The sequence below is a fragment of the Mustela nigripes genome, chromosome 11 (assembly GCF_022355385.1).
Source record: "Mustela nigripes isolate SB6536 chromosome 11, MUSNIG.SB6536, whole genome shotgun sequence".
Lineage (NCBI taxonomy): Eukaryota > Metazoa > Chordata > Mammalia > Carnivora > Mustelidae > Mustela > Mustela nigripes.
Window position 1 is genome coordinate 39,165,260 of NC_081567.1, and position 26,120 is coordinate 39,191,379.

Consider the following 26,120-nt stretch of genomic DNA (forward strand, 5'->3'; position numbering starts at 1 on the left):
CATGGCTGCCTGGCCTCACACTGCCTGCCCCTCGCCCCAGGCTCCTACACTACTTCCGTGGCCGCCACCACCTGGAGGAGATCATGTACAACGAGAACACACGGCGCTCCCAGCTGCTCACGCTGTTCGACAAGTTCCGCAGCGTGTTGGTCGTGACGGCCCACGAGGACCCGGTCATCGCTGTCTTCCAAGCGCTGCTCCCGTGAGCCGGGCCCAGGACGACACCGAGGAGGTAGCAGGCTGCTGCTGTGGGCGCTGGGCTGTCCCCCCGCCCCAGGGCCCCCCACGCCCCCGGCTAGGCTGAGCCCTCTGAGGCCTGAGTGGATCCAGCAGCAGCCTTGAGGCGGATGCCCTCCGTTCTCGTCCTCACCTGTTCCTTAAACCGCCTCTGTGTCTGAGCTGAGGAGACGAGGCTCCCCGCTGGAAGGAGTGTCCAGGACTCAGGCCTGCTGGCCTCCTGCGCAGAGTCAGGGTGTGCTTCTCTCAGACCCTCCTCCCAACCCTGCCCTCGTTCTCTGGTCCCATCCGCTGCTGCCTTCCTCATGGCCACCCTGGGACTTACAGAGAACTGTGTCTGACATGAGAGCGGAGGAGAGCCCGGCTGTGCCATGTGCCCTCTGCTGCTCCTGTGAGTCCTGGGCCTTTTGCAGCCTGGCCCCTGCAACGGCTCTTGTGTTCACCAGGAGCCTCGTGACCAAGCTGTCACCACCAGCACCCCCGCCCCGGGACTCCTGCTGCACAAGGGCCTGGGCCGATGCCCGTCTTTGGGGTGAGTCTGCCCTGGTGCCCTCCAGCTTCCCTCACACAGACCTGAGGGACAGTGTGCCTAGCCTGCACCCGCAGGGCCTCCAGAGTCCGGTGCTGGAGGGGGAACTGACTGCAAGCACATGTTGACCCCTGAGGGGGCTCTGGCCGAGACACAGGAAATAATGTTTTCTAGACATAAAGTGTTTATTGGGTTTTTATAGAATTAAAAAGCCTCGTGGGCGCAGATGCTCACTGCGGGCCCGCTCTGTGTGTTCTGCTCAGCCGTTCTGTCCACCACGCTGACCCAGGGGCTGCCCCGGACATAGAAGCGCAGGGGCTTCTGGGCCCATTCTCCTGCCTGGCCGATGCCCACGCGGGCTGCCGCCACCACAGAGGGCTCCCTGGTCCCCGGGGCGCTGTGCTCCATCCACACAGCTGTGTCGGCGGCCAGGTCCCGCTGGTCGAAGCTCTTGTTGATGGCCAGGGCCTGGCACAGCTTGGAGGGGCCGCTGCACAGCTCGCGGTCCTTGAGGGCTCGGCCCACAGTGCCCTTGCGGAGGGCGTTTCGAAGCTGCCGCATGGTCTCCAGGCCCCCCAGGGGCTCCAGGGCTCGCAGCAGGACACACGCCCCGTCCCCTGGGGGACAGACAGACAGCCTAGAAAGCCAAGCCTCCCCGGGCTGTTGCCCTCCCTACACCGGGGCGCACACGGTGCTATGGCCGTGAAGCGGCTGCCTTCCTGAGCACCGGACACCTGCTGCCTCCACCCCCACAGACCGGGACCTGCAGGTGCCTGGGCCACTAGGTGGGGTGTGCCTGGGAAGCCCGAATGCCTGACCACCAGCTAGGGACAGCCCGGTGGCTGCTGGTAGCCGGCCTCCTCCTGGCTTGGTCTGGTTTGGAGACTGGCAGCACCTGTGAGGCTGCGGAAGAAAGCCCCGGGAGCCAGTCATCTGTGGGCGTGGCTAGCCCCCCGGGAGGCAGCAGGCTCAGGCCTGGGTGCCCCGTCTGCCTTATCCACTAGGTGTCCGCTAGGCAAGGTCACTGGCTCAGAGCAGCCACTCTGCACTCATGCACTGAGCGAGTCCTGCCCGGGGACCCGTGCAGGAGGAGACGCCAGCACACAGCCCCTCTCCTCCCCTGGGGCCCCTCCGCGTGTCAGTCCACCGACCCCTGACATCAAGAGTCTGACATCAAGAGTCACGCCTCACTGACTGAGGCACCCCAGTCCGAGCTACTTTTAGGGACCAGCGGATGGACACCCTGGGTCTAGGGGCTCACTGGAGAGGGCGCGTCTGCCCTAATCCCCTGCACAGCTGGGAACAGTATGACTGGACCCTGGCGAGAAAAACCAGGATCGTCTGGCAACTCTGCTCGGACGGCTAATCCCCCCCCACCAGGGTTCGCAGAGGCTCAGGTGGCCAGCCGCTTTCCACTCTTGGACCTTGGCCACAAGGGCCCCCCCCACTGGCATCCGGGAGCCCCGAGTGGACGCAGCAGCCAGGCCTTCTCAAGTAGCCAGCAGCTGGCAAGTGCGGGGGCTTCGGGACCAGATGCCCCTTAAACAGCCAGTCCTCAAAGGACCTCAGGAAATACTTGGTCACGCAAAACCGCGCCGTTCCTGTGCCTCCGGCTCCTGGGCTCGTCCCAGCCCACCAGCGGCATGGCTCCCTGTGGTGCCACACGAGTGCCTCACTGCACATGGGGTGAAGGGGCAGCCTCTCCCAACATCCCCACATCCCAATCCTGGAGTGCATCCAAGTCCCTCCCCCTGACGAAAACCTGACACCCTAACCTCTTCCTGCCAGGTCTCCCCGTCCTCACCTGCTAGTCCTGTCTACACGGCCTGCCCTCCTGGTGTCTGTGCTGCCTCCACCCTGCCATGTCCTTGGCCTCCCCCTCCCTCCCTCTGCCTCACAACCCTTGGCCTTGACAGTCTGCACCCACGTGGTTTCCTGCCCCCCCCAACCTGGATGGTCACATGTCCACAAAGTGACGTGCCACCTCCAATGTATGCCCTGTCCACTGTACCTTCCCCCATCCCAAAATCCTGCCCTCCTCCCCTTCCTTGTTGACCACGGCCCTGGGTATCGCTAGACCCCGTGAGTCCCCTTGTCTGAATTCAGGCCGGCTCCACAAGAGCGGGTTGGTTCTAGTAACAAGGAAAAGCCAGACAGCCAAGGTAAGTGCTCCAGAATGACCAGAGGACCCTCTGGGATGGCCCCTACCACCCTCTCAACACCTGCTTTGTGCTGGGCACAGGAACCATCCTTCAGCCCCTGTGGCTCTGACACTCGACGTGTCTAGCTCTCTGCTTGGTGCCATCACAACTCCCAGGTTATTGGACTCATTCAGCAAATGTGTGTGACACACAGCATGCCCGACCCAAGCTTCTTACTGGTCTCCTCAAGCATTCGCTCTTCTCGGGATGGGCCCTGGCGAGATTCGACAGATACAGAGGCTGGGACTGGCCAGGTGGAGTGGGCCGGGCAGACCCTGCTCCTGGTCAGCAATGCCTCTGGCAGGACAATGCCGGGGACTCTCCCTTCTGAGCATAGGCCTTCGGCTCCCAGTGGGACACAGGCTGTTCCACAGCAGGAGTCCCAGGCTGAGCGGGTTCTCCCGGGAGCTCCAGACCAGCGTTGCTCCACTCAGCACTATGGACATCGGGGGCCGTTCCGTGCCTCGTGAGCCATCCGGCAGCATGTCTGGCCTCCACCTGCCAGATACTGGTCGCACGTCTCCAGCTGGGATGACCACACCTCTTTGGACGTTGCCTAATAGTGGCTCCCCAGGTGGCCAAACCATCCCCAGTTGAGGACGACTGGTTCAGACCCCGCAACCAACCACCTGATGAAGCTCTGGCTTGAGGTCAAGTCAACTCAGGCTGACCACACCCTTGTGTTCCCACAACTCACCCTCCCAGATCGGCCCTGGTCATAGGAGATCTCAGCTTTGAGGTTTGTGATCATTGGTGTCCTTGTAGAGCCTGTCAGCTCTGTGTTCGGGTCAGCCCATGACCTCTGTCCATGGGGGGCCCCAGGCACCTACCACCACCCAGACGGCGTAGCCAGAGTTCCTAAAGCCCTGGCCTAGCTTAGCAGGGACACCCGTCCGTGCCTGTCCTCCCGGATCTCCCAGCTGCCAGTTCAGGGGGCAGTGCCCGAGGCCTCCTGCTGCCCTGTCACCCCAGCACCGCTCACCTCGGCTGGAGACGTTCATGCAGAAGTACATGCCATAGATGACGTACACGTACAGAGTGCCCGGCTTCATGAACATGCCACGGTTGCGCGGGGTCTGCCGGCCACCCCTAGAGTGCGCGGCTTCATCCTCTGGCCCCACGTATGCCTCCGTCTCCACGATGCGGCCGCGGAGCTCTGTGCCGTCATCAAGTCGTCGAACCAGTACCTGTGGGCAGTGTGTCTGCTCAGAGCCCGGAGGGGCAGGGGGCACCCTCAATCGTGACAGCCCGCAGCCTGGGCTCACCTCCCCAGTTCAGGGTGCATCGGGGCACCCAGACCCAGCCAGGCCCCCATGGTCCCCCTCACCCGTCCCAGGAACACAGGCCCTGCTACGTATCCTGTCCCCAGGGGGCAGCTGTTTCAGGCTCTGGCCAGGGCCAGGCTGGGGAAAACCAGCACTAGTGAGTCCGCACACTTCAAGTCTTCTCGGTGGGGTCCTCCATCTCCCTGCCTCCTCCTCACCCTGCCCCCTTGGATTTAAATGCTTAGCCAGGGATAAGGCAGCATGGAGGGCACAGGGCACCAGTATTGTCCTCCACACAGCTGCCCAGGATGCCCAGAGCCTGCGCGGCCCCTTCCACCTGGACTGACCACAAAGGACCACCCTACTTGGCTCCCACCCCCGGCTCTGAAAGGCCCTTCTGAGCAGCGGGAGCAGCTGCCTGTAGGGGCCCCGGCCTGGACTGCAGGCCTGGGTATAGCTAGCTCCACAAGGAGTAGGTCAGAGCAGGCCGTCTGCCAGGGAGATGAGCTGGCTGCAGCTGGCTCAGGCGGCACCCTGGGGCAGGGGTGAGGCCCGGAGCCGCCCGAAGGGCCAGCTGAGGACGGGGCAGGGGCGGGTGCTCTTGGGTGAGCCAAACACCAAGGAGAGCAGGGCAGGCCACAGGGGAGCCAGGGAGGACCCGTGGAGTGCTGAGTGTGCCTGAGAACGGAGTTTTCCCCCGCCTGATCCCGGGCCACAGGACAATACCTGTCCCAGAAATGCCCGTGCCAGGGCGACAGCGGGTTGGTCGAAAAACTCCGATCCCAGCCGTGCAGAGCGGCTTTTTGGGCTTGAGAAGTAGACGCTGCGCTGGGGGCCCAGGGAGGCAGGCTGCCCCAAGCGGGGCTCCGTAGGGGAGGGCGTTGGGGCTCCGTGCAGGTCACTCCCAGGCTCTTCTGCCTCCAGCAGTCGCTTTTTCTGCCCGATTCTGCGGGAGAGCTGTAAGGGGAGTGGACCGATCTCCTGAACAGGTTTGGTGGTGATGTTGGACGCAGGGAGGCGAAGGACTGTATTCGACAGCCTGCCTCCTCTAACAGCGGAGACCACCCCGTCTTGGGTTGTTCCAGGTGCAAAGGGAGTGCTGTACCTGCCGTGTGCAGCCCCACGCTGAGCCCCGGGAGACCTTGGGAAATGCCTGCACAGCTCGACCGGCTGTGGGTGCGGTGGCCGAGCAGCCACTCTGACCCACACCCGGTCCGCTGCAGATGATGCGCAGGCTGATGGCAAAGGGCTGCACAGCCTGGGGAGGGGACATAGGGCGCGCGAGCCTAGGACGGAGGGCTGCTGTCCTGATTCCCACCCGTGACATGGAGCCCAAACTTCCAGTCTTGTTTCTGGAACCTAGCCTTTTGCAGCAACCCTAACCGGGAATTAATTATTTTCTTTTATATTTACTTACCTAAGTACTCTCTACACCCAATATGGGGCTCAAACTCACAACCCCAGCATCCAGAGTCACATGCTCTTCCACCTGGGCCGGCCATGACCTTGATGGGGCTTGGCCAAGGACCGCTCACGGTCCTTGTGTCCTCCACACTCCCTCCCACCCGGCTGCCGTGTTGGCAAGGCTCCCACTGTGTCATCCCCTCCTCAGAATGTCCAGGAAGGCCTGACATGCAGGGGTCAGGAGGTCTTCTTTGCTCCAACCCAAGTGCTCAAGGCAGGACCCCTGGTGAGTCCCCAGCTGTCCTCGCTCAGGACCCAGGTGTCGTCCTAAGGAGCAGTGGAGAAAAGGCGAGGTCTCCCAGGGGACAAGACGTAACCTCCCACCTGCTACCACACAGCCCGGGAAGCCTGAGCAGACACTGTTCTGGGACCAGCTGCTCTACCGGTGGGAGAAGACGATGAACAGGTGAGCCCCGGGGCCTGGAAACACCCTGGGCAAGGCCTGGTTCTCTGTAGTACCCACATCTCCTCTGCACGTGACGACCCAGTATTTTTAACATCAGCGCTGATGTTCCATCTTGAAAGGAAACAGCCAGTCTACTGAGAGTGGACGCTGACGTGACCATCTTCGCAGCCCAGCCCAGCCCATCTGCCAGCACCCGCCGTGGGCTCAGACGCTGGGTCGCTGCCACCCGGAGTCTGGCCTCCCGCCTGCCTCATGGCACTCGGGTCATTCTCCGTCAGGCGAAAGTGCCCAGGACTGAGGCCTAGAACAGTTTCTCTATCAGAGACTAAAATCTGAACCTGACCCCGCACCGCACTCAGCGAGCCGGCCTCAGATCCCTACCTGCGCCTCCTGCATCCCCGCTCTGGTTAGAAATGAGGGTTCCCCACATTGGGGACCCGGGACACCCACGGAGTCTGCCTGTTTCCTCCTCAGAAGGAAGGGAGCCCGCATCTGTGGCCGGGGGTGGGAGGAGGGCCTTCGGCCAGAGTGGTGCCCCCCGTGGAGGGCTGGAGCGAGCTCGGCCCGGACGTGGGTTAGTCCGAGGGACCCACGAGCCCTCCATCCACACCCGCCAAACAAGGGCTTAGGGCGTCCAGGGCGAGCCTTTATCAGGCCACTGCCACTGCGGCCACTGCAGGTCACTTCTGCGGCAGCCTGGCCGCCGGGCAGGACAAGTCTGAGCTGGACCCCAGGGCGCCGCACGCGACCAAGACACCGGAGCCTGGGGCTGCTCCAGGACTCCACCGCCAGCCCCGGGTCGGGCCGCGCCTTTTCCACAGGCGGAGGAGCAGCCGAGCCGGGGCCGCTTGGGGCGGGGGGGGGGGGGGCTCTGGGCCCCGGGGCGGGTCCTCGGGCGAGCGCGGGGCGGCAGTGGGCGCACACTCACCTGTGCCGCGCCGCGCACCGGCATCCCGCGACTCCCGGCGCCCCCGCCCGCCCCGACGCGACCCCGGAAGTGCCGCGGGCGCCTGCGCGGAGGAGGACGGAAGCCCGGCGGGGCGGTACAGACCCGCCCCCGGAGGAGGGGTCGGGAGGGGGGGTGGTCCTCGGGTCCGGGACAAAGGCCCGGGAGCTGCTGGGACGCTGGAGGCGGGAGAAGGCGGGGACAGCGGCGGGATTGGGGAGAGAGCCCCCGCAGCCCGGTTCCCCTCCTAGTGCCCTGCGTTCCGCCCCCACGCGCGCGGGGGTTCACGCACGGCCGCCAGCCGGGGGTCAGACCCCCGAGAGCGCTGGTTCTCGAGGGGCCCCGGCTGGGGGCTGGGGGTCGCATACGCTTGGGTGGGGTAACCGGGAGCGAGCGTGGGGGAGGCGGCGGCCAAGCCCCGGTCCTCGGGAGACCCCTTCGTGGACGGCGGCTCCGGGAGGCCCTTGGGAGGAGAGGGCCTGGGGAGTGGGCCAGGAAGGCGGGCCGGGAAGCAGATGCCGGGCCCCTCCGGAAGCCCCCGGCGCCGCCCGGGTCGTCCTCACCGGCTGGAGCGGGGGTCCTGTCTGCAGTGCGCCCCGCCCCTTCAGCCGCGCGGAGGTGCCCAGAGGAGCCCGCCCACGTCCTCCGCGGGCTGGCGGGATCGTGGCCAGCCTCCTCGAGAGGCCGGAGCCCCGGTCCCGGGAACGCCCGGCTTGCGGCTGTCGGGGAGCAGCCCGCCCTCCACCTCTGATGCTGCCCACCCTGTCTGTAATCTCTCAAGTCGGACAGGAGTCCCCAAGGGCGGTGGCGGGGAGGGCAGTGCCTGGTTCACAGGAAGGAAGGGCCGTGGGTGGCGGTGGGAGGGTCCAAGCACAGGGCTGTTGGCTGGGGACGGGGCTGGGGTGGGGGGTGGGAGGGGCGCGCTTCTGGCTCCTGTGGCTCAGAGAGCAGACCTGGAGGGTGAAGGCGGGTCCTAACACCCAGCGGAATCCCCTGCCCCTGTCCTCGCAGCTCCAGGGTCCCCTGCAGTCCCACCCTCCTGGATCACCCACCCCTGTCCTGGGGAGACATCTGAGCAGCAGGGCCTGCAATTGGATTTCTGGGACCCTGGCCCAGACCCCTGGGGCGGGTACCATGGGGCCTCAGAGCCATTGGATACAGGATGATGTCAGGGAGTGCCCCGAGAAGGGGGCCCAAGATGAGCACAGAGCCAGTCCAGCTGGGAAGATTCCGGTCTCCCACTGTGCTCCTCTGAACAGCCCAGGCGCTGAAGTCCAGCCTGGGCCCAGGCCCAGCAGCGCTGCTGGCCCCCTCCCCTCGGGGCTCCCACCAGGACTTCCTGGAGAGGGAAGGGCCACAGCCGTCCAGCTGCCTGTTGGAAGCCGCCCAGCTGTTTGTGGCATTGGGTGCTGCTTCCGGGGGTGGGCCGTGTGTCACAAATCCAAGCTTGTAAGGCCTGGTTTTGACGCCCACCATGTCCTTTCCTCCTTACCCCCTGCAGCCAGTCTCTGCCCAAACAATGACGCCTGCTTCCTGCCTTCCTTTGTGTCCGGTCCCCCTTCTCTCCTCCCTTTCCCCTCTTCCTCTCTCCCGGCGGTGGCGGGAAACTGAGTCCTCCTACTGAGGGCTGGGGCAGGGTGGGTGCGGCTTGTACTAATTTTTGTTCTGATTTCACAAATGCGTGCTGAGTCCTTGTAGAAATCACGGGGAGTCGACTCGCTCCCGGAGGGGTGTGTTATCCCCACCTTGAGAACGAGGAATGTGCCTCAGAGCACAGACCCGGCGCCCGGACGCAGAGTCCAGATGTCCCAGCCAGAGTGCGGGGGCTTGTGAAACCTCTGCAGGGTGGGCCCTACTCTGCCCTGCCCCCATTTCCTGGCTCTTGGTCTGAGGCTTCACCGAGGGCTGGAAGTGGTGGGCCGAGCGTTCCCGCTGTGGCTGTGGCTGGCCGGGGGTAAGAGGAGGGGGTCCCGGCGGGAGGGGCCTATGGCCTCCTGGGTCCTCAGTGTGCCCTGCTGCTGGCCTGGAGAGGTGTGTTGGAAGATGTCAGTGTGAGACGGAGGTGAGGACACCCTTCCTGCTTTGAAGGGGAGCAGTGCCAGGGCGGGCTGCCCTGGGCCCTGCTGTGCCAGGGCCACCAGTGACCGAAGCCTTGAGAGTCCACAGTTCGGTACCAGTACTGTCCCAGGGCACCGGTACACTGTCTCTGTCCTTTTCTCTAACAGTGACGCTGACACGGTGGAAGGGAGAGTTGGGTCTGAGCCCAGGGGCTGCATGTCCAAAGGCGGAGGGCCCTGCGGCAGGGGGCCCGTGGGGGTCAGAGCCTCCGTGGGTGGAGAGGGCAGCCAAAGGAGGTGTGTGGGGATGGCCCTCTCCCTTTCTGGGCTGTGTAGCCCGTGCTGCTGAGCCTTGGGCCCAGGTACTTAGGGGATCACTTGCTGTGCACTCAGACACGGGGAGGGGCCGCTGCCTCGGAAATAGTCGGTGACTTCAGACCCCTGGCTGGCCTGGCCTGCGTTCATCTCCTCCCCAAATAGCCAGGGGCTGGTGCTGGGTCCACCCTGTTGCCCAAAGCCCAGGATGGCCTGCTGAACTGAAGCTTCAAGGATAGCTGATGGCCACTCACCTTGGTTGGGATCTTACCCCCTCAGGTCCTATGGTGAAGTCCACCACCAAGGGGGTGGCCCAGATAGCCATCCACCCCTCGCTGTCCACAGGCTAGGTGGTTGCAGCGGATTTCCATTTCTCTAGGGCTGGGAGGAAGAGGAAGGAGAGGCACTGGAGCTAGCTTTCCGTGGAGGGGCTCCGCCAGAGCAGAGGGCAGTGGGGCCGACTTGAGGGAGGACGTACGTGTATGAATACGTGTGTCTGTGTGGACCAGGCCAGGCCTGAGCACTCATGGGTCGAGGCCCCTGCGTGCACTGTCCTTTGATTCTGAGGTCCTTGTTCAGGATGCTGGGGTGGGCTGAGAACCTGGGGCTTCCTGGCTTTGCCTGCCAGGGTCTTCTGAGCTGTACCTTAGGAGGAACACCCGGGAGGGGCAAGGGTTTGTCACAGAGGCTGCTGGGAATCCTACTTGAAGTCAGAGACCAAGAGGACCCTTGGGAGGTGACTTGATTACACACAGGGGAGGCTGTTTTCCTGTCACTGAAGGCACAGACCACCCTTCCTGGGGAGGGAGGCTGCCTTCTGTTCAGGCGTCTCTTGTCAACTGAAGGCGACTCCTTGGAGGGGGGTTTCAGCGGGAAGCCAGCCTGGGCTGATGCTCCGGGCAGCGGGGAGTGAGTCTCTGGGTCATGGAGCGGGTCTGGGTGGCACCCTGCAGCGGCCACTGCCGGAGGGGACCTGCCAGCACCGGGTGCCCAGGGCCTTGGATATGAGCCCAGGCCCTGGACTCCAGAGATGATACCACCGCCAGCCTCTGTCTGGGCATCCCGATGGGTGGGGCCTGCCTCTCCCTGGCAGGGGTCAAGAACGCCTGAGAATGCCTGGTATGGAGAGACGGTCCTGTCTGGCTGAGCGCCTGGCATGGGAGGAGTGGCACGTGTAGGCCGCAGGAGCCGTGAGCATCAGGGCGGGGCGGCCTCCCTCTCGCCTGGCGTCCCCAGTCCACCTGCAGTCGCCTTCCCCACGCCCCAGGGAAGGAGTCCTGGAGCTCCTCCAAAGCTTTTCTTGTCTCCCCCTAAGAACTGTGTTGATGTGCCTGTGTTCATAGAGGACCCAGTATGGGCAGGGACCGCTTTGGCCCCTGGTGTGAGGGACAGTATGAGCAGGGTGCCTGTCCCTCACCCAGGTTCCAGGGCCAGCTAGGAATAGGAAGTTGGTGGCCACCTCAAGCCATCAGCGTTGTTTTCTGTGGGTCCAGAGCCCAGTATTGTGCGCAGTCAGGCCTAACATGACTTGTGGACAGTGGCTGCAGCTCTGCTCAGAGAAGGCCAGTGCCACCTGGTCCCAGATCAGCAAGGGGCATGTTTGTAGGTACTGCGAGGCTTGAGGTGCTGGGCCCCATGGGCCCCAAGGTGCCCTGGGAACCAGTGAAAGTGTCCTTAGGGGACCTATGGTTCCAGTTCTGTTTTCTGCGGGGCCATAAGCAAGGCCACCGTGAGAAAGTCTGGGTGGTCAGCCCTGCCTATGCCCTGCTATTGGCAGTCCCCGCCCCGCTTCCCTGGTCTTCCTCTGGGTGGTTCAGTCCCACACACTCTGGCGATGTTGAGAGACAGGGATGCTGGGAAGTTCCACCAGGACCTCAGCCTCAAACAGATGGATCATCTTGTGTCCAGCTCCGAGAGTGCAGGGCTGAGCCCATGGTGGGGCCGGGGCGGTGGGGGGCTCTGAAAGAGGGAACCATCCACAGTGGATGGAGGTCCTGCTCCCTTCAGAGAAGCGGGCTGTGGAAGAGAGAAGGCTGTAGGCCCAGCCTGGCCTGGGAGCACCTGCTGGGGGGCACAGGGGTCTGGGGAGGGGCCCACTGCCCTGATCCTGCCTTTGTTGTGAGGCAGTGTGAAAACACACGAATGGGAGTGTACAGTGGTTGTGTGCATGTGTGTAACTGGATGGAAGGGGCTATGAAGTCGTGTGTGTGTGGATATGAGTCGGTGTGAGGGTTTAGAGCATGGGGGCTGTGTGTGTGAGTGTGCGTTTCCATGAGGCTGGCTGAGTGTAGGGGATGTGATTTCGTGTGGCCTCTGGAGGAGGTCGGCAGTTCGGTTTGCAGGAAATGCAGGGACACTGTCCCGCACCGCCCCCTTCCCCTTTCTGAAGCACAAGTCAGGGCAGAATGAGGTCTGGCCTCACCCTGGAGTCCCGGGAGAGGCGAGGAGCCCGGGACTCCCGCAGGATCACGAGGTCTCTCTCCGCGGCCAAGGAGCCCGAGACCACCACCACCCCCCACCCTCCACCCCCCCGCCGCCGCAGCTATCCCCGCGGGCAGACCGAGCGGAGAGCAGAGCCCAGCGGCCTTCCCGGAGGAGGTGACTCGGGCCGGGCGGGCCGCTCGCATTCCTGAGCCCTGAGTCAGCGCGGCCGCCCCCTCCGGCCGGGCCCGCCCCCGGCGCGCACGCCCCTCGTTCCATGGCATTCCCGGGCGGCGGGCCGGACGGGCGCGCGGGCGGGGACTCGGCGCGGGCGCCCTCCCGGCCGGCGGCGGCGGCAGCCCCTGCCCGGAGCCCTCAGGACCCCCGAGGCCCCCCGAGGACCCCCGCGACCCGGGGCCGGCGGCGGCGGTGAGTGAGCGCGCGCGGGAGCGGGGCGCAAGGCTCCGCGGGCCGGGCGGTTCCCGGGCCCGCGTCCGCTGCGCGCGGGGCCCGTGCTCCGTCCGCCGCGGCCGGGGACGCGGGCAGCGGCCGGAGTCGGGTCGGGTGCGGGGTCCAGGCCTGGGTCCGGCCCCGGGGTCGGGCGGGTCCCGGCGCGGAGCGTCCGGACTTTCCTCCCCGGACTTCCCGAGCCACCCGCGGAGGCGGCCCGGCTCGGGATTCCTCGCCCGGCGCGCCGCAAAAATAGCCCAGGGCCGGATTAGCACGTCCGCGCGGCCTGACCGGGCCGGACAGCTCGGCTCCAGCCGCCGCGCAACAGCTGAGGGTCCCGCGAGCTGTAGGGCTCGCGGCCCGGGGCCGTCCCCGGGCCCCTCCGCGCTGCGCCCTGCCCCCCCCTCCCCGGACGAGTTCCGCCGCGGCCCCGCCGGTGGGTGGTGCTTCGAGCCGAAACTGCGGCTCCGGGGGTGGGACTCCTCGGATCGTCCCGTCGCAGCCGTCGTCTCCGGGTCTGGGAGACTGTCAGCACCAGTAGCCGGAGCTGGGGAGCGAGGGGCGGGGGCCGGCCCTCCGTCCCGCTCCGCAGCCTCTGTCTCCCCACTCAGTAAGTCCCGGAACTGCAGGGACCTGGGAGCGGCTCCCCAGGACACCCCCCTACCTTGTGCTTAGTGGCCAGGAGGAGCGGAGGTGGGGGGCGTGGGGGCGTGCCTGGAAACAGGCCTTCTATTGGCAGGCGAGACCCACCCAGGTGCTCCGGGCACTGGGGGAGGGCCTAGGCCTAATGGGGGCCTGTTAGTGGTTGGATGCGGCCTGGGCAGGGGGTCTCGCAGCCCGGCCTGCCCCTGGCCCAGCTGGCTCCTGACGGGGTGCGTTCTGTGCAGCGTAGGCTGTGTGTCCCTGTGTCCGCCTGGGTGGGCGGGGCCTGGATCTGGAGGCCGTAGCCTTGGACTGGGAACCCCCCCCCCCCCCACCTTGGGACTTCCTGAAGGAGAAGATTCGAGGATGAAACTGGCTTTTCAGGTTTGGCCCAGCTAGATGCTGGGTTCTCCCCACCTCCCTGAAGCCAGCCCCAGCCCTCTAGAGAGCCCCCAGAAATCAGGAGGAAGGAGAGGAACCCAGCAGCTGTCTGGGGTCCACGAGGTCCCCCCCGGGCAGCCCCCTGGGCTGCACCCCCTGCCACCCGGGGACCGTTCTGGGCCAGCTGGGCTCTTTTCCATGAGAACCAGGCAGAGGTAGTAGGTGGGCACGGGAGTCAGTGGCCCCACGTGGAAGGTTCCGGGCCCCAGGCACCATCCCAAGCCTTCAAAGCAGCTGATCAGTGTCCCAAGGTGTGGGCCGGCTGACTGAGGGCGGCCGAGCTGGAGGATGGCCGGGACCGTGTCCCTTGTGCTGGTTAGCGTCCCAGCCCAGTGCCTGTCCTTAGGAACTCCTGTTCTCAGGGGGCCTTGGCTCAGAGGTGCTCACTTAGGTGTCCTCTGCCTTTCAGCACCTCCCTCAGAGTCTTCTCAGCTCCTGGCCCCGGCTCTGGGCATACCCTGTTGCTCTTTTCCCTGGATGTGAGGTGCTCCCCTTCCGGCTCCAGGTCCCCGACTTAGGTGTCTGTGACAGGATCTGCTTTCTGTCCGAGGATCGCGTTCCTGGCTTCTGCCTGTTTTCTGGGTTGGGTGTGTTGCGTGTGTTGGAGGGTGACCCCCTCCTCCCTGAACTGAGAGGCTCTGGGTTGGGATAGGGTGGAGTTGGGGGTCCAGATGGGATGCCCCCGCCCCTGGGGGGCTGTGGCCAGCGCCAGCTAGGCGGACACACAGGTCCCTTCGACCCCAGCTCCTGGACAGACACTGTCCAACGCTTTGAGCCCCCTTGGAGTCACCACTGGCCTCTCAGGGCCTCTGTGTTCTTATCTGGAAGGTGGCTACAGAGAACCCTTCCCAGGGGCTGTGTTAGGTCAGCAGGCTCTGTTGGAGCCAGGTTTCAGGCCAGTGTGCCAGGCTGCTGATGACAAGCCATTTCCGCTCTTACAACAGACTCCAGGACTTGGCTTCCTTCCCCTCCCGGGACCTCTCCAGTGCTCTCCAGGAGCTGGCCCGTCCTGGGAGGAGGTCGCTAAGGCCGAGGGTGTCAGGTCCGTGGGGGAACTTCTGGGGGCGCTGACCTGGGGCCTGGCTGCTCACCTGCCCTTGACCCAGGCAGACTGGTCCCTGTGCAGCTTGAGGGAGGGTTTCCCCTAGCCCCAGAGCCCCAGCGAGGCCACAGGCTGTTGCAGCCAGAATTGGCCATAGCTAGACTCCACCCTCGTGCCCTTGCTGATGGACGCCGGGGCCCGGCCCCGCAGCCTCTCTGAGCCTTGGGGTGCGCTTGCCCTGTCGGGTATTGTCGCAGCCAGTGGGGTCAGGGGCTTTGGTTCCGGCTGTCAGTGACCCCCGGGTTTGGGTGGTACCCCTCCCCGGGACTTGAGCTCCCTCTGCACCACCATCCCTGGGGAGGAACCTGAGTGTAATTATCTCTAGGAATTCCTGTGCCTTCAGGGGACCGCCTGAGCCAGGAGCCTCCGGTTCTGTTACTGGCCTTCTGCATACCTGTTTGGGGTGATGTCTGTCCCGTGATAGGTGACGAGGGAAGGTGGGATTGATGGGTCCCCTTGGGGATGGGCAGAGGGGCACTTTGGGGCCATCAGCAAGGTCTTGGGCCTGCCCTGCCGCTGTCGGACCTCATTTCCTTCACAGACAAGCGGTGAAGTCTGGGAGGGTTGAGGAGGACTGAGGACCCGACCATGACCAATTTCAGCATTTATGCCATTTATACGTAAGACAAAGAGGCAGAGAGAGGCTGGTGACGTGCTTTGCTGCACAGTAGCAGGGGGTGGGGAAGGCCTGTATTCTGGGGTGCCGCACAGTGAGTGATCCCCGCTCTCAGGGGGATTTCTGGGGTTAGGCATCCATTTGATGGGGTGGAACCGAAGTGTGAGGGTCAGAGGTCAGGGCTGTGGTGTGGAGGCTGGAGGATTTGGCCCCTCCTGGGATCTCGCTCAGGTGAGGCATGACGGGTCTGGGTGGGTGTCCTGGGGTGGGGCCCACTGCTGCTGCTGACCTTGGTGGTGGGCGGTCCCCTGCAGGGCAGGGCCAGGGTGTGACAGGTCTTGTCCTGGGGCTGGGCGATCCCCACTGCCCACCCGGCCTCCAGCTGCCCACAGTTTCATGGTGGCTCTGGCCGCTGTCTAAGCTGAGCTGGGGCATACCTGCGCACCCCCCCCCCCCCCACGCGCCGCCAGTGTCCTCCTGCCTCTTGGTCACGGACTCCCAAACTGGGTATCTCTGCAGGCTCCCATCTCCAGGATCCTCCCATGGCTTCTGCTCCGGTCCTACAGGCTCTTGGGACGTTGCACTCCCCCACCTTGCCCCCCCCTTTGGCTGCCCTCAGGGAGTTCTCGGGAGCCAGCAGGCAGGGACCAGCCTGGCTGTTGGGTCCCGCTGTGTGCCCGGCACTGCTGTGGTCCCTCATTTTCAGAGGAGAAAGTGGAGGCTTACAGAGGGTTGCATGTGGTGAAGACGAGCGGGTGTGCCCAGTGTCTCAGGCCAGGCTCTCCCCTGGCTTCCTGGCTCCCCTTCCCATGGCCCCCACCCAACCCCTGCACCGGCCTCTCATCCCCAGGGCAGGAACAGGCTTCAGTAGGACCTGCCCCTGTTCACCCAGCCCTCTGCGCTGAGGCTGTCCATGGAAAGCAGCCCTTGTGGTCCTCTGACCCAGTGGGTCCCTCTCGTCCCCCAGCCTGGTCTCGGTCCCTCATCCACCGTGAGCCCCACGCTTGTCCTGTGCTGCCTGGGATGTCTGGGTGTCATGTCTGCCCCTGTTTCATGCCCCTGGCTGGGCTTAGGCCCCACTTGTAGCATTTACTAAGCCGCCGTGTACACTTTCTACTTGACGTCTCCACGCCCAGTGCAGGGTCTCCTGGTGGGGCTGGGCTCTGGGTGGGCAGCCTTGACTGTTGTCAGCCTGACTCAGATGCTGTGTGACCCTGGGCCGTCAGGCCCTCCCCGGGCTGTGGTTTCTTCTGGCCCTGAAGGGGGTCAGTGGAGCAGAGATGCTGAGATCCTCTGGGATCCCCCCCAGAGGGGTTGGCTGGGAACAAGAGCCCACTGTGCTCCTGGGGGAGGCCCGGACACTGGGCCACTGTCTCCTTTGGGTGGGCACTCTTTGTCCTCCTGCTGGGGCCCATTCTGGGGCACCCCCCTTGTGAATCCCACCCACTTGAGGCCCAGATGGGGAACTGTGCACAGAGGGGTGGGGCAGACCAGGAGCCCGAAGCATGGGGGCCCCTATGGGTTACAGAGCACCCCCCACTGCCCCTAGAACAGGAAGGACTTGGGTGGAGGTGAGGGGCACCAGGAGATGTGGGCAGACGGGCACAGGGATCGGGTGCCTCCCTCGTGAGCTCAATGGCCCTTGTGTTCTTGGGGCTGCCTGGAGGCCCAGCCTAGCAGGGGTGGGGAGTGTCCCTGTGTACCTCACCACCCTTTTCCCAATTCTTGGCTTGTTCTGTCCCTGCCCCGACCTCGTCCTGGGTCCGCTCCTCCTCCCAGACCCAGTTGAAGGATCTTTTTCGGGAACTGTTCATCACTCTAGATCCCGAGGACGGGCCCAGTGTTTCCCAAGCAGCGGCTCGGACCAGGCCTGCCTTGGGCACTGTGGGCCCAGTAGAACAGCGCAGCCTACATGTGGATGGTGCCCTGGGCTGTGCCCGGGAATCCGGGGCTGGGAGCATCTGCCAGGGGTGGGGCCAGTCTTCTGACCCAGGCTGTGTGCAGGGGTGAGGCATGGCGGGAGCCGTGAGCCAGAGGTAGAGAGCTGGCTGTGGGGAGAGGCTGCGGGGGCAGCAGAGCTGGGAGGTTCCTGGATGTGTGGGGTGCTGGGAGCGGTCAGCTGGCGGGGTTCCTTGGACTCCTAAGTCGAGAACCAGTCCATACCCCTGGGAGGTGCTGGGAATGTCTGTGGAGGCTCCTGGGGAGCCCAGCCCCCTGGCGCCTGGCCTGGGGCCTCCTGGTGGCCAGTCTGGGGCCAGGAGGAGCTGAGCGCTGGCGGGAGGGGCTGTTCTTGGTGATCCGTGCCCCCCTGGTCTGTGTTGGGGTTCTGCTCTCTCGGGTTGGGAGAGCTGCGAGTTGCTCTGAGCGGACCCCTGGCTTCACTGTTCTGTGTAAGCGCCGCGGAAGCTGCGGGCAGCCCCTTGGGCCGTCTCTGGGAACGAGCACCCCCAGCATGTGGCCTTGACCTCGGGGAAGGCAGGCCTCTGTTCTCTGAGACTCTGCTGGCCTGTTTGTAAGGCGGGGGGGTGGTGGTGGTGGTGGTGGTGGTGGTGGTTCTGGACCTCTCCTCAGGCAGGCGAAGGGAGGCTGTTTCTAGAGGCATCCGTGGGTGGGGCCCCAAACCCAAATTTTTTTTTTTTTTTAGATTTTATTTATGTGAGAGCGAGCGTGGGAGCGGGGTGGTGGCGGTGGTGGTGGTGGCCGTGGCGGTGGGGGGAGGGGAGGAGCGGAGGGACATGCGGCCTCCCTGCTGTGTGCGGGGCCTGCCTCCACCGGGCTCCCTCCCAGGACCCTGAGATCCTGACCTGAGCGCGAGTCACGGGCGCCTACCCCAACCTGAATGTCAGAGTTGGTCCAGCTCCCAAGCTCTTGGATGTGGCAGAGGAGTTTTGGGGTCTCCACCCCCCTGCTGTCTGCGCCCCACACTGTGCTTTGGACCCCGTGTCCAGACACCTTGCTGTCCTTCTTTGGGAGAGCTGCCCTGAACGGGACCTCCTGTAATGGGAGGGGACGCGGCCGTATGGTCGTTGTCTCTCCATCCCCTGGACAGAGTCAGACCCTGGGCTTTCCAGCCCGGGTCTCAGGTGCTCAGGGAGGTGCGGGCGTGGCTGGGGGCCGTCCCGGGGTGCGTGGCGCCCCCTGGTGGTCCTAGCCATCACCCCCACCCAGGTGGCTTGGGGAAGCAGGCAGGATCTCCCAGACTGGTGGAAGCCCTGTGGCCACTCCTCCGGGAGCTGGAGGGGTCACGCCCCCTGTGGTGGGTGCACAGGGTCTCTTGTCCTTGCAGCAGATGGCACCGGGGCTCTAGGGTGAGGTCTGGGTCCGACAGGGCTGAGATGCAGACTGGTGTGGGACCTGGATGTCACCTTTTCAGGAGGACGTCTGTGGCCCGGGAACCCTAACATGTTGTTTTCCCTGTCATATGTCTCACGTTTTAACATAGCGTGTTGACTGACTTACAGGTTATTGTTTTTTTTTTTTTTTTTTTTTTAAGATTTTATTCATTCACTTGAGAGAGAGCGAGTGTGCGCATGTGTGGGGCAGAGCAGAGGGAGAGGGAGAAGCAGGCTCCACGCTCAGCACACGACCCTGAAGTCACTACCCCAGCAGGAAGCCAGAGTCGGAGGATGCCCAACTGACTGAGGCACCCAGACTCCCCGTGCTTAATTAGGGGTTATGTTTGGACGGTGTGCGCCAGGAAGGCTGGGATTTTGTCCCTTCTTGTTTCCTTGTCTCTCCATCTGTGTATCCCTAAGCTCCTGGGAGTGGCTCTTAATGGACGCTCAAATATTTGTCACGAATGTCTTTCATCAATGAACGGATTTGTGTTGTCTGAGGATCTCGTTCATGCCCTGCAATGTCTCTTGGGGCGTGGAGTTCAGAGAAGGGCTCCAGGACCATCCCTGGGTGCAGCAAACCCTGGGAGGTCTGTGGGCACCGTTCCTGAATGCCCCCTGCCCCCCTAGGGCCGCCGTGCCCCTCCAGCGCCATGAGCGAGGCCCGCAGGGACAGCACCAGCAGCCTGCAGCGCAAGAAGCCACCCTGGCTGAGGCTGGACATCCCGGCGGCGGCGCCCCCAGGGGCGGAGGAGCCTGGCCTCTTCCAGGTAGGCCCCGGCCGGCAGGGGCTGGGGGGGTGCCCTGTCCAGCCTCCTCACTGCGACCCTGCCGCCCAGCCCCTGAGACGTCAGGCTTTCCTGCGGAGTGTGAGTATGCCCGCCGAGACCGCTCGTGTCCCCTCGCCCCACCGTGAGCCCCGGCGGCCTGTCCTGCAGCGCCAGACGTCCATCACACAGACCATCCGCAGGTAGTCTCCTGGTGCGGCGGCTCTGCTGGCCGGGGGGAGTGGTGCTGGGGGGCTGGGGCTTGGCACTTGCGTCCCCTGCAGGCACGGGGGCTGGGAACAGAGCCAGGGTTCCTCCTGTCTTGGCTTTCTCCTTGATCTCGTTCCCCGGGTCACCCTGTCCTCCTTCGTAGATCTGGGGACCAGCTGCTCTCCCCTCCAGCACTTGCTTTCTCCTTCTCTGTCTCTCCTATCCCCACACTCTGGTCCCCGGATAGCCGACAGGTGCGCTTTGGGCGTGTCCACACTCTGCCCCTCTTGGGTCCCCCCGCTGCCTGCAGGGCTCTCCCGCAGCGCTGGTCTCTTTCTCGGTCCCTGCTCAGGTACCTGGGGCCGGGCGTGAGTGTGCGGACGTCAGGTGGCATGCATGGCTTGTGATCTCTTGGGGCTGCCGGCACTGTTGGTGTTCCCTGGGGTTCCTGAACAGTCGGTGCTGGCAGTGGTTTTCCTTGCATGGCCTGGAGGGACGGATGGCTTGCCTGGGCTTGCAGTGCCCACTGCCTGCGTTCTCGGGCGTTTGAGGTCACGCTGCTGCCTGGGGCCAAGCTCCCTGGCTCCAGGCTGAGCTCTGCGTGCCGCCTGTGGACTTGGTGTCTGTCCCTGAACGTCCCTCTCTGTGATGGGTTGAGGATCTGTGTAGCATACTCATGGGGTGAGGCCTGCCGTCTGCGGTTCTGGCGGGAGCCTGGAGCTGGCTAATTATTCAGGGGGTGGCCGGGGCTGGAATCCACTGCCCTCTCAGTGAGGCCCAGCCCACCAGGCCTGCCCCAGTGTGATGGGAGGCTGGGATTGGGGTGGGTGTCCGTGAGGAGGGCCCCTGAGGCTTCCCCATGCTGAGAGCCTCCTGTGGCAGGGGCACCGCGGACTGGTTCGGGGTGAGCAAGGACAGCGACAGCACCCAGAAGTGGCAGCGGAAGAGCATCCGTCACTGCAGCCAGCGCTACGGAAAGCTGAAGCCCCAGGTCATGCGGGAGCTCGACCTGCCCAGCCAGGACAACGTGTCTCTGACCAGCACGGAGACGCCCCCTCCACTGTATGTGGGCCCGTGTCAGCTGGGCATGCAGAAGGTATGCCCGTCCACTGCCGCCTCCAGGCAGCCTCTTGCGCGGCTCCTGGGGCTGGGCCTGTGTGCCCACTGCAACCGAGGGGATCCCTCAGAGCTCCTGGTGGGGCAGGGTGCTCAGACGGTGCCAGCAGGGCACCTTGGATACCCTCTGGGAACCGGGAGCCAGGCTAGGGGACGGGGTCCTGGGATCGTGGCCTGGGGCTCGTCTCTGGGTGTGAGACCATCTTGGGATGAACAGCAGGGCACAGGCACTCTAGGTGAGGATGGGGACCCTCTTGGGTTCCTGCGCAGCCATCCAGGGACCCACTGACCCACCGGGAGGGGTGGCAGCTGTGTTCTCCACAGCGGGATCTGGGGTGGGGAAGGACATCCTTAGCGATGACCCTGGCCTTGACTCTTACGTCTCCTTCCGTCTGCCAGATCATAGACCCCCTGGCCCGGGGCCGGGCCTTCCGCGTGGCGGATGACACGGCCGATGGCCTGAGTACCCCGCACACACCTGTCACGCCGGGTGCCGCTTCCCTCTGCTCCTTCTCCAGCTCCCGCTCGGGCTTCAGCCGGCTCCCGCGGCGACGCAAGCGCGAATCAGTGGCCAAAATGAGCTTCCGGGCAGCCGCGGCCCTGGTGAAGGTGGGTGCGGGGGCTAGGGTGTGTTGGGGGGTGTGGAGCGAGGGTCCGGCAGCCCACACGCCGCATGCTCCCCTCCTTGCCGGCAGGGCCGCTCTCTTAGGGACGGCACGTTACGCCGGGTGCAGCGCCGAAGCTTTACTCCTGCCAGTTTCCTGGAGGAGGACACGGCGGACTTCCCTGACGAGCTGGACACGTCCTTCTTTGCCCGGGTAAGAGCACACGGACATCCCTGCGACCCCGCCGTCTGCGTGTCCTGCCCTGATCGCCCCTGTTTGCTCAGGAAGGAGTCCTCCATGAGGAGCTGTCCACGTACCCGGACGAGGTGTTCGAATCCCCTTCGGAGGCTGCACTCAAGGACTGGGAGAAGGCCACGGAGCAGGCTGACCTCACGGGTGGGGCCCTGGACCGCAGTGAGCTCGAGCGCAGTCACCTAATGCTGTGAGTGCTGCCGGGCTGGCGGGGAGTGGTGAGGAGCAGCTGGGCCCTGGGACACAGGTACCCTGGAGGCCTGAGGCAAGGAGTAGTCTCATGGGCTGTGGCTGTGGGACCCGGGGCACTCTCCAGGGCTCAGTGGCCCACCTGCCTGACAGCAATGGCCCTGGAGGCCCTAGGCTGAACAGAACCCAGCAGGGAGGAGGCGGGTGTTGTACTTAAGGCTTGTAGATCGCCAGGGGTGATGGGGGAGCCTTAGGTAGATAGGTTGGTAGGTCAGGTCATAGGTCGAGTTCCACCTCTCCATCTCCAGAAGAGCTCCGAAGCTTTCTGGGGTAAGGAGGACACTGGTTGACCCCATGGCACCATCCCTGCTAGATGGGAGCGAGAGGTGGGGGAAGGTCAGTCTGGTCCTGCCAGGAGGGATCACTGCAGGCCGGGCATCTAAGGCGGGAGGTGACATCCCCCTTCCCCCCAGGCCCCTGGAAAGAGGCTGGCGGAAGCAGAAGGAGGGGGGTGCAGCGGCCCCGCAACCGAAGGTGCGGCTGCGGCAGGAGGTGGTGAGTGCGGCGGGCCAGCGGCGGGGCCAGCGTATCGCCATGCCGGTGCGCAAGTTCTTTGCCCGGGAGAAGCGGCCATACGGGCTGGGCATGGTGGGCCGGCTCACCAACCGCACCTACCGCAAGCGGATCGACAGCTACGTCAAGCGGCAGATCGAGGACATGGACGACCACAGGTGCGCCAGGCGCGGGGGGGGGGGGGGCGGGGGGGGGGCGGGGGCACCGGCGCAGGGGTGGGTGGGGTGGGGCGCAGCTTCAAGCAGGCAAAGCGGGGTGCCGGGGGCGCGTCCGCACCCCCCTGAAGCTATGCCCCGCCCCACCGCGCAGGCCGTTCTTCACCTACTGGCTCACCTTCGTGCATTCGCTCGTCACCATCCTGGCGGTGTGCATCTACGGCATCGCGCCCGTGGGCTTCTCGCAGCACGAGACCGTGGACTCGGTGAGGCCCTTCCCTGCCTGGCCCAGGCGTCTGCAGTCTGGGCCTACACTCCCTCTGCCACAGTCGGGGAGGAGAGTGCCCGGGCGGCCTCTGTGAGCTCTCCCACCTCCAGGTGCTGCGGAACCGCGGGGTCTATGAGAACGTCAAGTACGTGCAGCAGGAGAACTTTTGGATCGGGCCCAGCTCGGTGAGGGCAGGGCCTCGTCGGCATCGGAGGGTGGGGACCCTGGGTCGCCGAACCAGGTCCATCACTGCCCATCTCGCTCTCCCGCAGGAGGCGCTCATTCACCTGGGCGCCAAGTTCTCGCCCTGCATGCGCCAGGACCCGCAGGTGCACAGTTTCATCCGCGCTGCGCGGGAACGGGAGAAGCACTCGGCCTGCTGCGTGCGCAACGACCGGTCGGGCTGCGTGCAGACATCGGAGGAGGAGTGCTCGGTGGGTGCGCCCGCCCCGGTTTGTGGTTGCTCTGGGGCTTCCCAGTGAGGGCACTCCGCTCCCCTGCGCGCCCTGACTCCTGCTTGCGCATCGCAGACAGCAGCTGCATTTGGTCTGGGACTGGGGCACGCTCTCTGTGCGCATGCAAGTCCTGTTCTTGTGCACGTGTCTTATGTTGACACAAGCGGTGCTGCCTTACTCTTTCCACTAAACAATTAAAAGAGACACCCCCCCCCCAAGGATTCAAGTTAAAAAAAAGTTATTTAAAAAAAGATTTATTGAGAGCACAAGCTGGTGAGGGCAACACAGGGTCGGGGAGAGCTGACTCCCTGTTGAGCATAGACCTGGCCACAGGCTGGAGCTCACCACCTGGAGCTGAATGAAGAGTCGGAGGGGTACCACTGAGCCCCCAATCCGGGCTTTTATCACCTCGTACGTGGAGGTGCTACAGTTTGTACCAGTTCCTCATTTGGGTTGTTTCGATTGTGAAGCTCTTAGGAATTCTGTTGAGCCCCTTTCAACAGTGCCCCCACATGCTTGCATGTTTCTGGAGTGAAATTCTAGTGCCACGGGCTGTGGGCTAGCGTGAGAGTCTCAGTGGCTTTGGTTTTGATTCCGGTCTCCTGTTGGCTGCACTGGTCAAGGGGTGGGCTCTGACTGGGGGTCGACTGTGTCCTCCCACAGTCCACGCTGGCAGTGTGGGTGAAGTGGCCCTTGCATCCCAGTGCCCCAGACCTTGCCGGCCACAAGAGGCAGTTTGGCTCTGTCTGCCACCAGGACCCCAGGTCAGTCTTGATGCCTCTTTGTCCAAGCTCTGTGGGGTGTGGGGGAGAATGCATAGCCTCCCCTGTTGTGGAGCTGGACAGGTGTGGGTGCCAAGGAGATAAAGGATCTGACCACATACTGGTTCATGCAGAGTGTGTGATGAGCCTTCCTCGGAGGACCCCCATGAGTGGCCGGATGACATCACCAAGTGGCCGGTGAGCTGGAGTAAAGGGCTGTCCCAAGCACAGTGTGGGGCCCAGGGTTGGGGGAGGCCCTAACCCAGCTCACCTGCATTTGTGACCCAGATCTGCACCAAAAACAGTGCCGGGAACCACACCAACCACCCGCACATGGATTGTGTCCTCACGGGCCGGCCGTGCTGCATCGGAACCAAGGGCAGGTAGGTGCGCTCGTGTGTGGCCGATCCGGGGGTGGGAGGTTGCGTTGCCCTGGGGCCCCTCCCCCTCCCCAGGTTCTGAAACGGCCCCAGCTGCCCCCCTCCAAGTCTTCTCAGCCCTGGCCTGGCCTCGCAGGTGTGAGATCACGTCTCGGGAGTACTGTGACTTCATGAGGGGCTACTTCCACGAGGAGGCCACGCTGTGCTCGCAGGTAGGGCTCTAGGGTGAGTGTCCCTCCCGTCGCCCCGGCTGCAGTGGGTGCTGACAGGCCACTCTGCACAGGTGCACTGCATGGATGACGTGTGTGGGCTCCTGCCCTTTCTCAACCCCGAGGTGCCTGACCAGTTCTACCGCCTGTGGCTCTCCCTCTTCTTGCACGCCGGGCAAGTAATACCATATGGGCTGAGCTATGCCAGGTGGGGTGGGTGCCCCCAGGGACTCTAGGTGTGGCTGGCCAGATGGTGGAGGGGTGGTCTCCCCGCTGAGACCCTGCTGCACCCCGCCCTCCCTGCAGGATCCTGCACTGCCTGGTGTCCGTCTGCTTCCAGATGACCGTCCTGCGGGACCTGGAGAAGCTGGCCGGCTGGCACCGCATAGCCATCATCTACCTGCTGAGTGGGGTCACTGGTAACCTGGCCAGTGCCATCTTCCTGCCATACCGGGCAGAGGTAAGGCTGCCCCCAGGGCAGGGACCCATCCCAACTGGCTCCGTGTCCAGCACGGAGCGTGGGTCCCTGCACAGTCCAGCCTGGGAACATCTCCTTTTGGCTCCTCAGTGTTGACGTGAGCCCCCGGAGGCAGGACGGGAGACAGGGCTCTGGGTCCGGCGAGGGTCTGCTGGGCCTCACCAGCTCACGGACACCCTCATTGTTGCCAGGTGGGCCCGGCCGGCTCCCAGTTCGGAATCCTGGCCTGCCTCTTTGTGGAGCTCTTCCAGAGCTGGCAGGTCCTGGCGCGGCCCTGGAGAGCCTTCTTCAAGCTGTCGGCGGTGGTCCTCTTCCTGTTCACCTTTGGGCTGCTGCCCTGGATCGACAACTTTGCACACATCTCGGGCTTCATCAGCGGCCTCTTCCTGTCCTTCGCCTTCCTGCCCTACATCAGCTTCGGCAAGTTCGACCTGTACCGCAAGCGCTGTCAGATCGTCGTCTTCCAGGCAGTCTTCCTGGGCCTCCTGGCCGGCCTGGTGGTGCTCTTCTACTTCTACCCCGTGCGCTGCGAGTGGTGCGAGTTCCTCACTTGCATCCCCTTCACCGACAAGTTCTGCGAGAAGTACGAGCTGGATGCACAGCTCCACTGAGGGGCTGCCCCAGGCCTCCCGGGCCCGACCTTGGCCTGTGTGCCCGGTGTGCGGCCGGCCGGTGCCCTGCACTGACCTCTTGTGCCTTGCTCACTGTGGTGGACTTCTCGTCCTCCAGGGCGTTTACTACACTAGTTACCACGATTACCTTCTAACGAGTTTTTTGACGACCACCTCGTGTGGCCAATAAATGCACCGGGAGCGTTTTAGCTGCCACTAACTTACCAGCGCTGCCTCCTCTTTGTGGTCTCTGGCTACGCCTGTGGAGGGGGGCGGGTCCTTCAGGCCTCTTCCTCACCCTCCCCTCCCGCTTATGGCTCTGCAGAGTGGGGAACAAAGTGTGAGACACACCTCCCAGTAAAGTCCCTCTGCCAGATGGCTGGCTGGACCTTGTCCCCGTCTTTAGGGTGACTGGCAGCTGAAAACGAGAGAAGAACCCATGGTTGTGCTATTGTGCCCTCCCCCGCCCCGAGAAGTACCTGACCCCAGCCCTCCCTCTCCAGCCAGAGGCTGCCTCCCTTTCCAGGAGCCACAGGGTGAAGGGTGCTGCTCCAGGCGAACCCTGGGAACTGAGGCCGGAGACCTCACCCACATACTGTTGGATGCAAGGCCCCTGCTGCCCCGTAAGCGCACAAAGCCAGCCATCGACTTTATGTCCCCTTGC

General features: G+C 64.4%; 3 protein-coding genes across 18 annotated transcripts in view; 2 read left to right on the forward strand and 1 right to left on the reverse strand.

The window, feature by feature from the left end:
• Positions 1 to 1,006, forward strand: part of NPRL3 (NPR3 like, GATOR1 complex subunit) — a 38,996-nt gene extending 37,990 nt beyond the window's left edge. For 10 of the 11 annotated variants that reach the window (XM_059415873.1, XM_059415878.1, XM_059415869.1 and 7 more), the window contains one exon: positions 41 to 1,006. In XM_059415873.1, the coding sequence (XP_059271856.1) occupies positions 41 to 206 (166 nt within the window). In that variant the 3' untranslated portion in view covers positions 207 to 1,006. The remainder of the gene's footprint in view (positions 1 to 40) is intronic. The other variant, XM_059415882.1, reaches the window with a different exon arrangement.
• Positions 928 to 7,134, reverse strand: MPG (N-methylpurine DNA glycosylase). Of its 2 annotated transcripts, none has more exons than XM_059415883.1 (4): positions 7,031 to 7,134; positions 4,959 to 5,189; positions 3,950 to 4,154; positions 928 to 1,383 (listed from the first exon to the last, which is right to left on the reverse strand). In XM_059415883.1, exons 1-4 carry the CDS (start codon positions 7,052 to 7,054, stop codon positions 971 to 973), a joined length of 873 nt encoding a protein of 290 aa, XP_059271866.1. In that variant the 5' UTR covers positions 7,055 to 7,134; the 3' UTR covers positions 928 to 970. The 2 variants fall into 2 exon arrangements, with proteins under 2 accessions (XP_059271866.1, XP_059271867.1); XM_059415884.1 differs by lacking the exon at positions 7,031 to 7,134 and adding an exon at positions 6,484 to 6,887.
• Positions 7,135 to 9,086: 1,952 nt separating this feature from the next.
• Positions 9,087 to 25,680, forward strand: RHBDF1 (rhomboid 5 homolog 1). 5 transcript variants are annotated; one of them, XM_059415867.1, is made up of 18 exons: positions 12,151 to 12,270; positions 19,058 to 19,197; positions 19,267 to 19,397; positions 20,287 to 20,500; positions 20,920 to 21,129; positions 21,216 to 21,338; positions 21,410 to 21,567; positions 22,040 to 22,297; positions 22,449 to 22,560; positions 22,673 to 22,747; positions 22,835 to 22,996; positions 23,681 to 23,781; positions 23,913 to 23,976; positions 24,067 to 24,161; positions 24,295 to 24,370; positions 24,442 to 24,542; positions 24,674 to 24,827; positions 25,037 to 25,680. In XM_059415867.1, exons 2-18 carry the CDS (start codon positions 19,081 to 19,083, stop codon positions 25,454 to 25,456), a joined length of 2,571 nt encoding a protein of 856 aa, XP_059271850.1. In that variant the 5' UTR covers positions 12,151 to 12,270; positions 19,058 to 19,080; the 3' UTR covers positions 25,457 to 25,680. The 5 variants fall into 5 exon arrangements, with proteins under 5 accessions (XP_059271848.1, XP_059271850.1, XP_059271846.1 ...); XM_059415865.1 differs by lacking the exon at positions 12,151 to 12,270 and adding an exon at positions 9,087 to 9,110 and having other exon boundaries at positions 19,058 to 19,397; XM_059415863.1 differs by having other exon boundaries at positions 19,058 to 19,397.
• The last annotated feature ends 440 nt before the right edge of the window (positions 25,681 to 26,120 follow it).

Bases quoted from the DNA above. Each gene is read 5' to 3' on its own strand.
- MPG (XM_059415884.1), bottom strand. From the start codon at position 6,594: ATGCGGGCTCCCTTCCTTCTGAGGAGGAAACAGGCAGACTCCGTGGGT. The intron at 5,190-6,483 runs GTAGGGATCTGA...CTCCCCTTACAG, and splicing joins CGGGGATGCAGGAGGCGCAG to CTCTCCCGCAGAATCGGGCA. The intron at 1,384-3,949 runs GTGAGCGGTGCT...TCTGTCCCCCAG, and splicing joins CATGAACGTCTCCAGCCGAG to GGGACGGGGCGTGTGTCCTG.
- RHBDF1 (XM_059415865.1), top strand. From the start codon at position 19,081: ATGAGCGAGGCCCGCAGGGACAGCACCAGCAGCCTGCAGCGCAAGAAG. The intron at 22,298-22,448 runs GTGCGCCAGGCG...CCCACCGCGCAG, and splicing joins GAGGACATGGACGACCACAG to GCCGTTCTTCACCTACTGGC. The intron at 22,561-22,672 runs GTGAGGCCCTTC...TCCCACCTCCAG, and splicing joins AGCACGAGACCGTGGACTCG to GTGCTGCGGAACCGCGGGGT.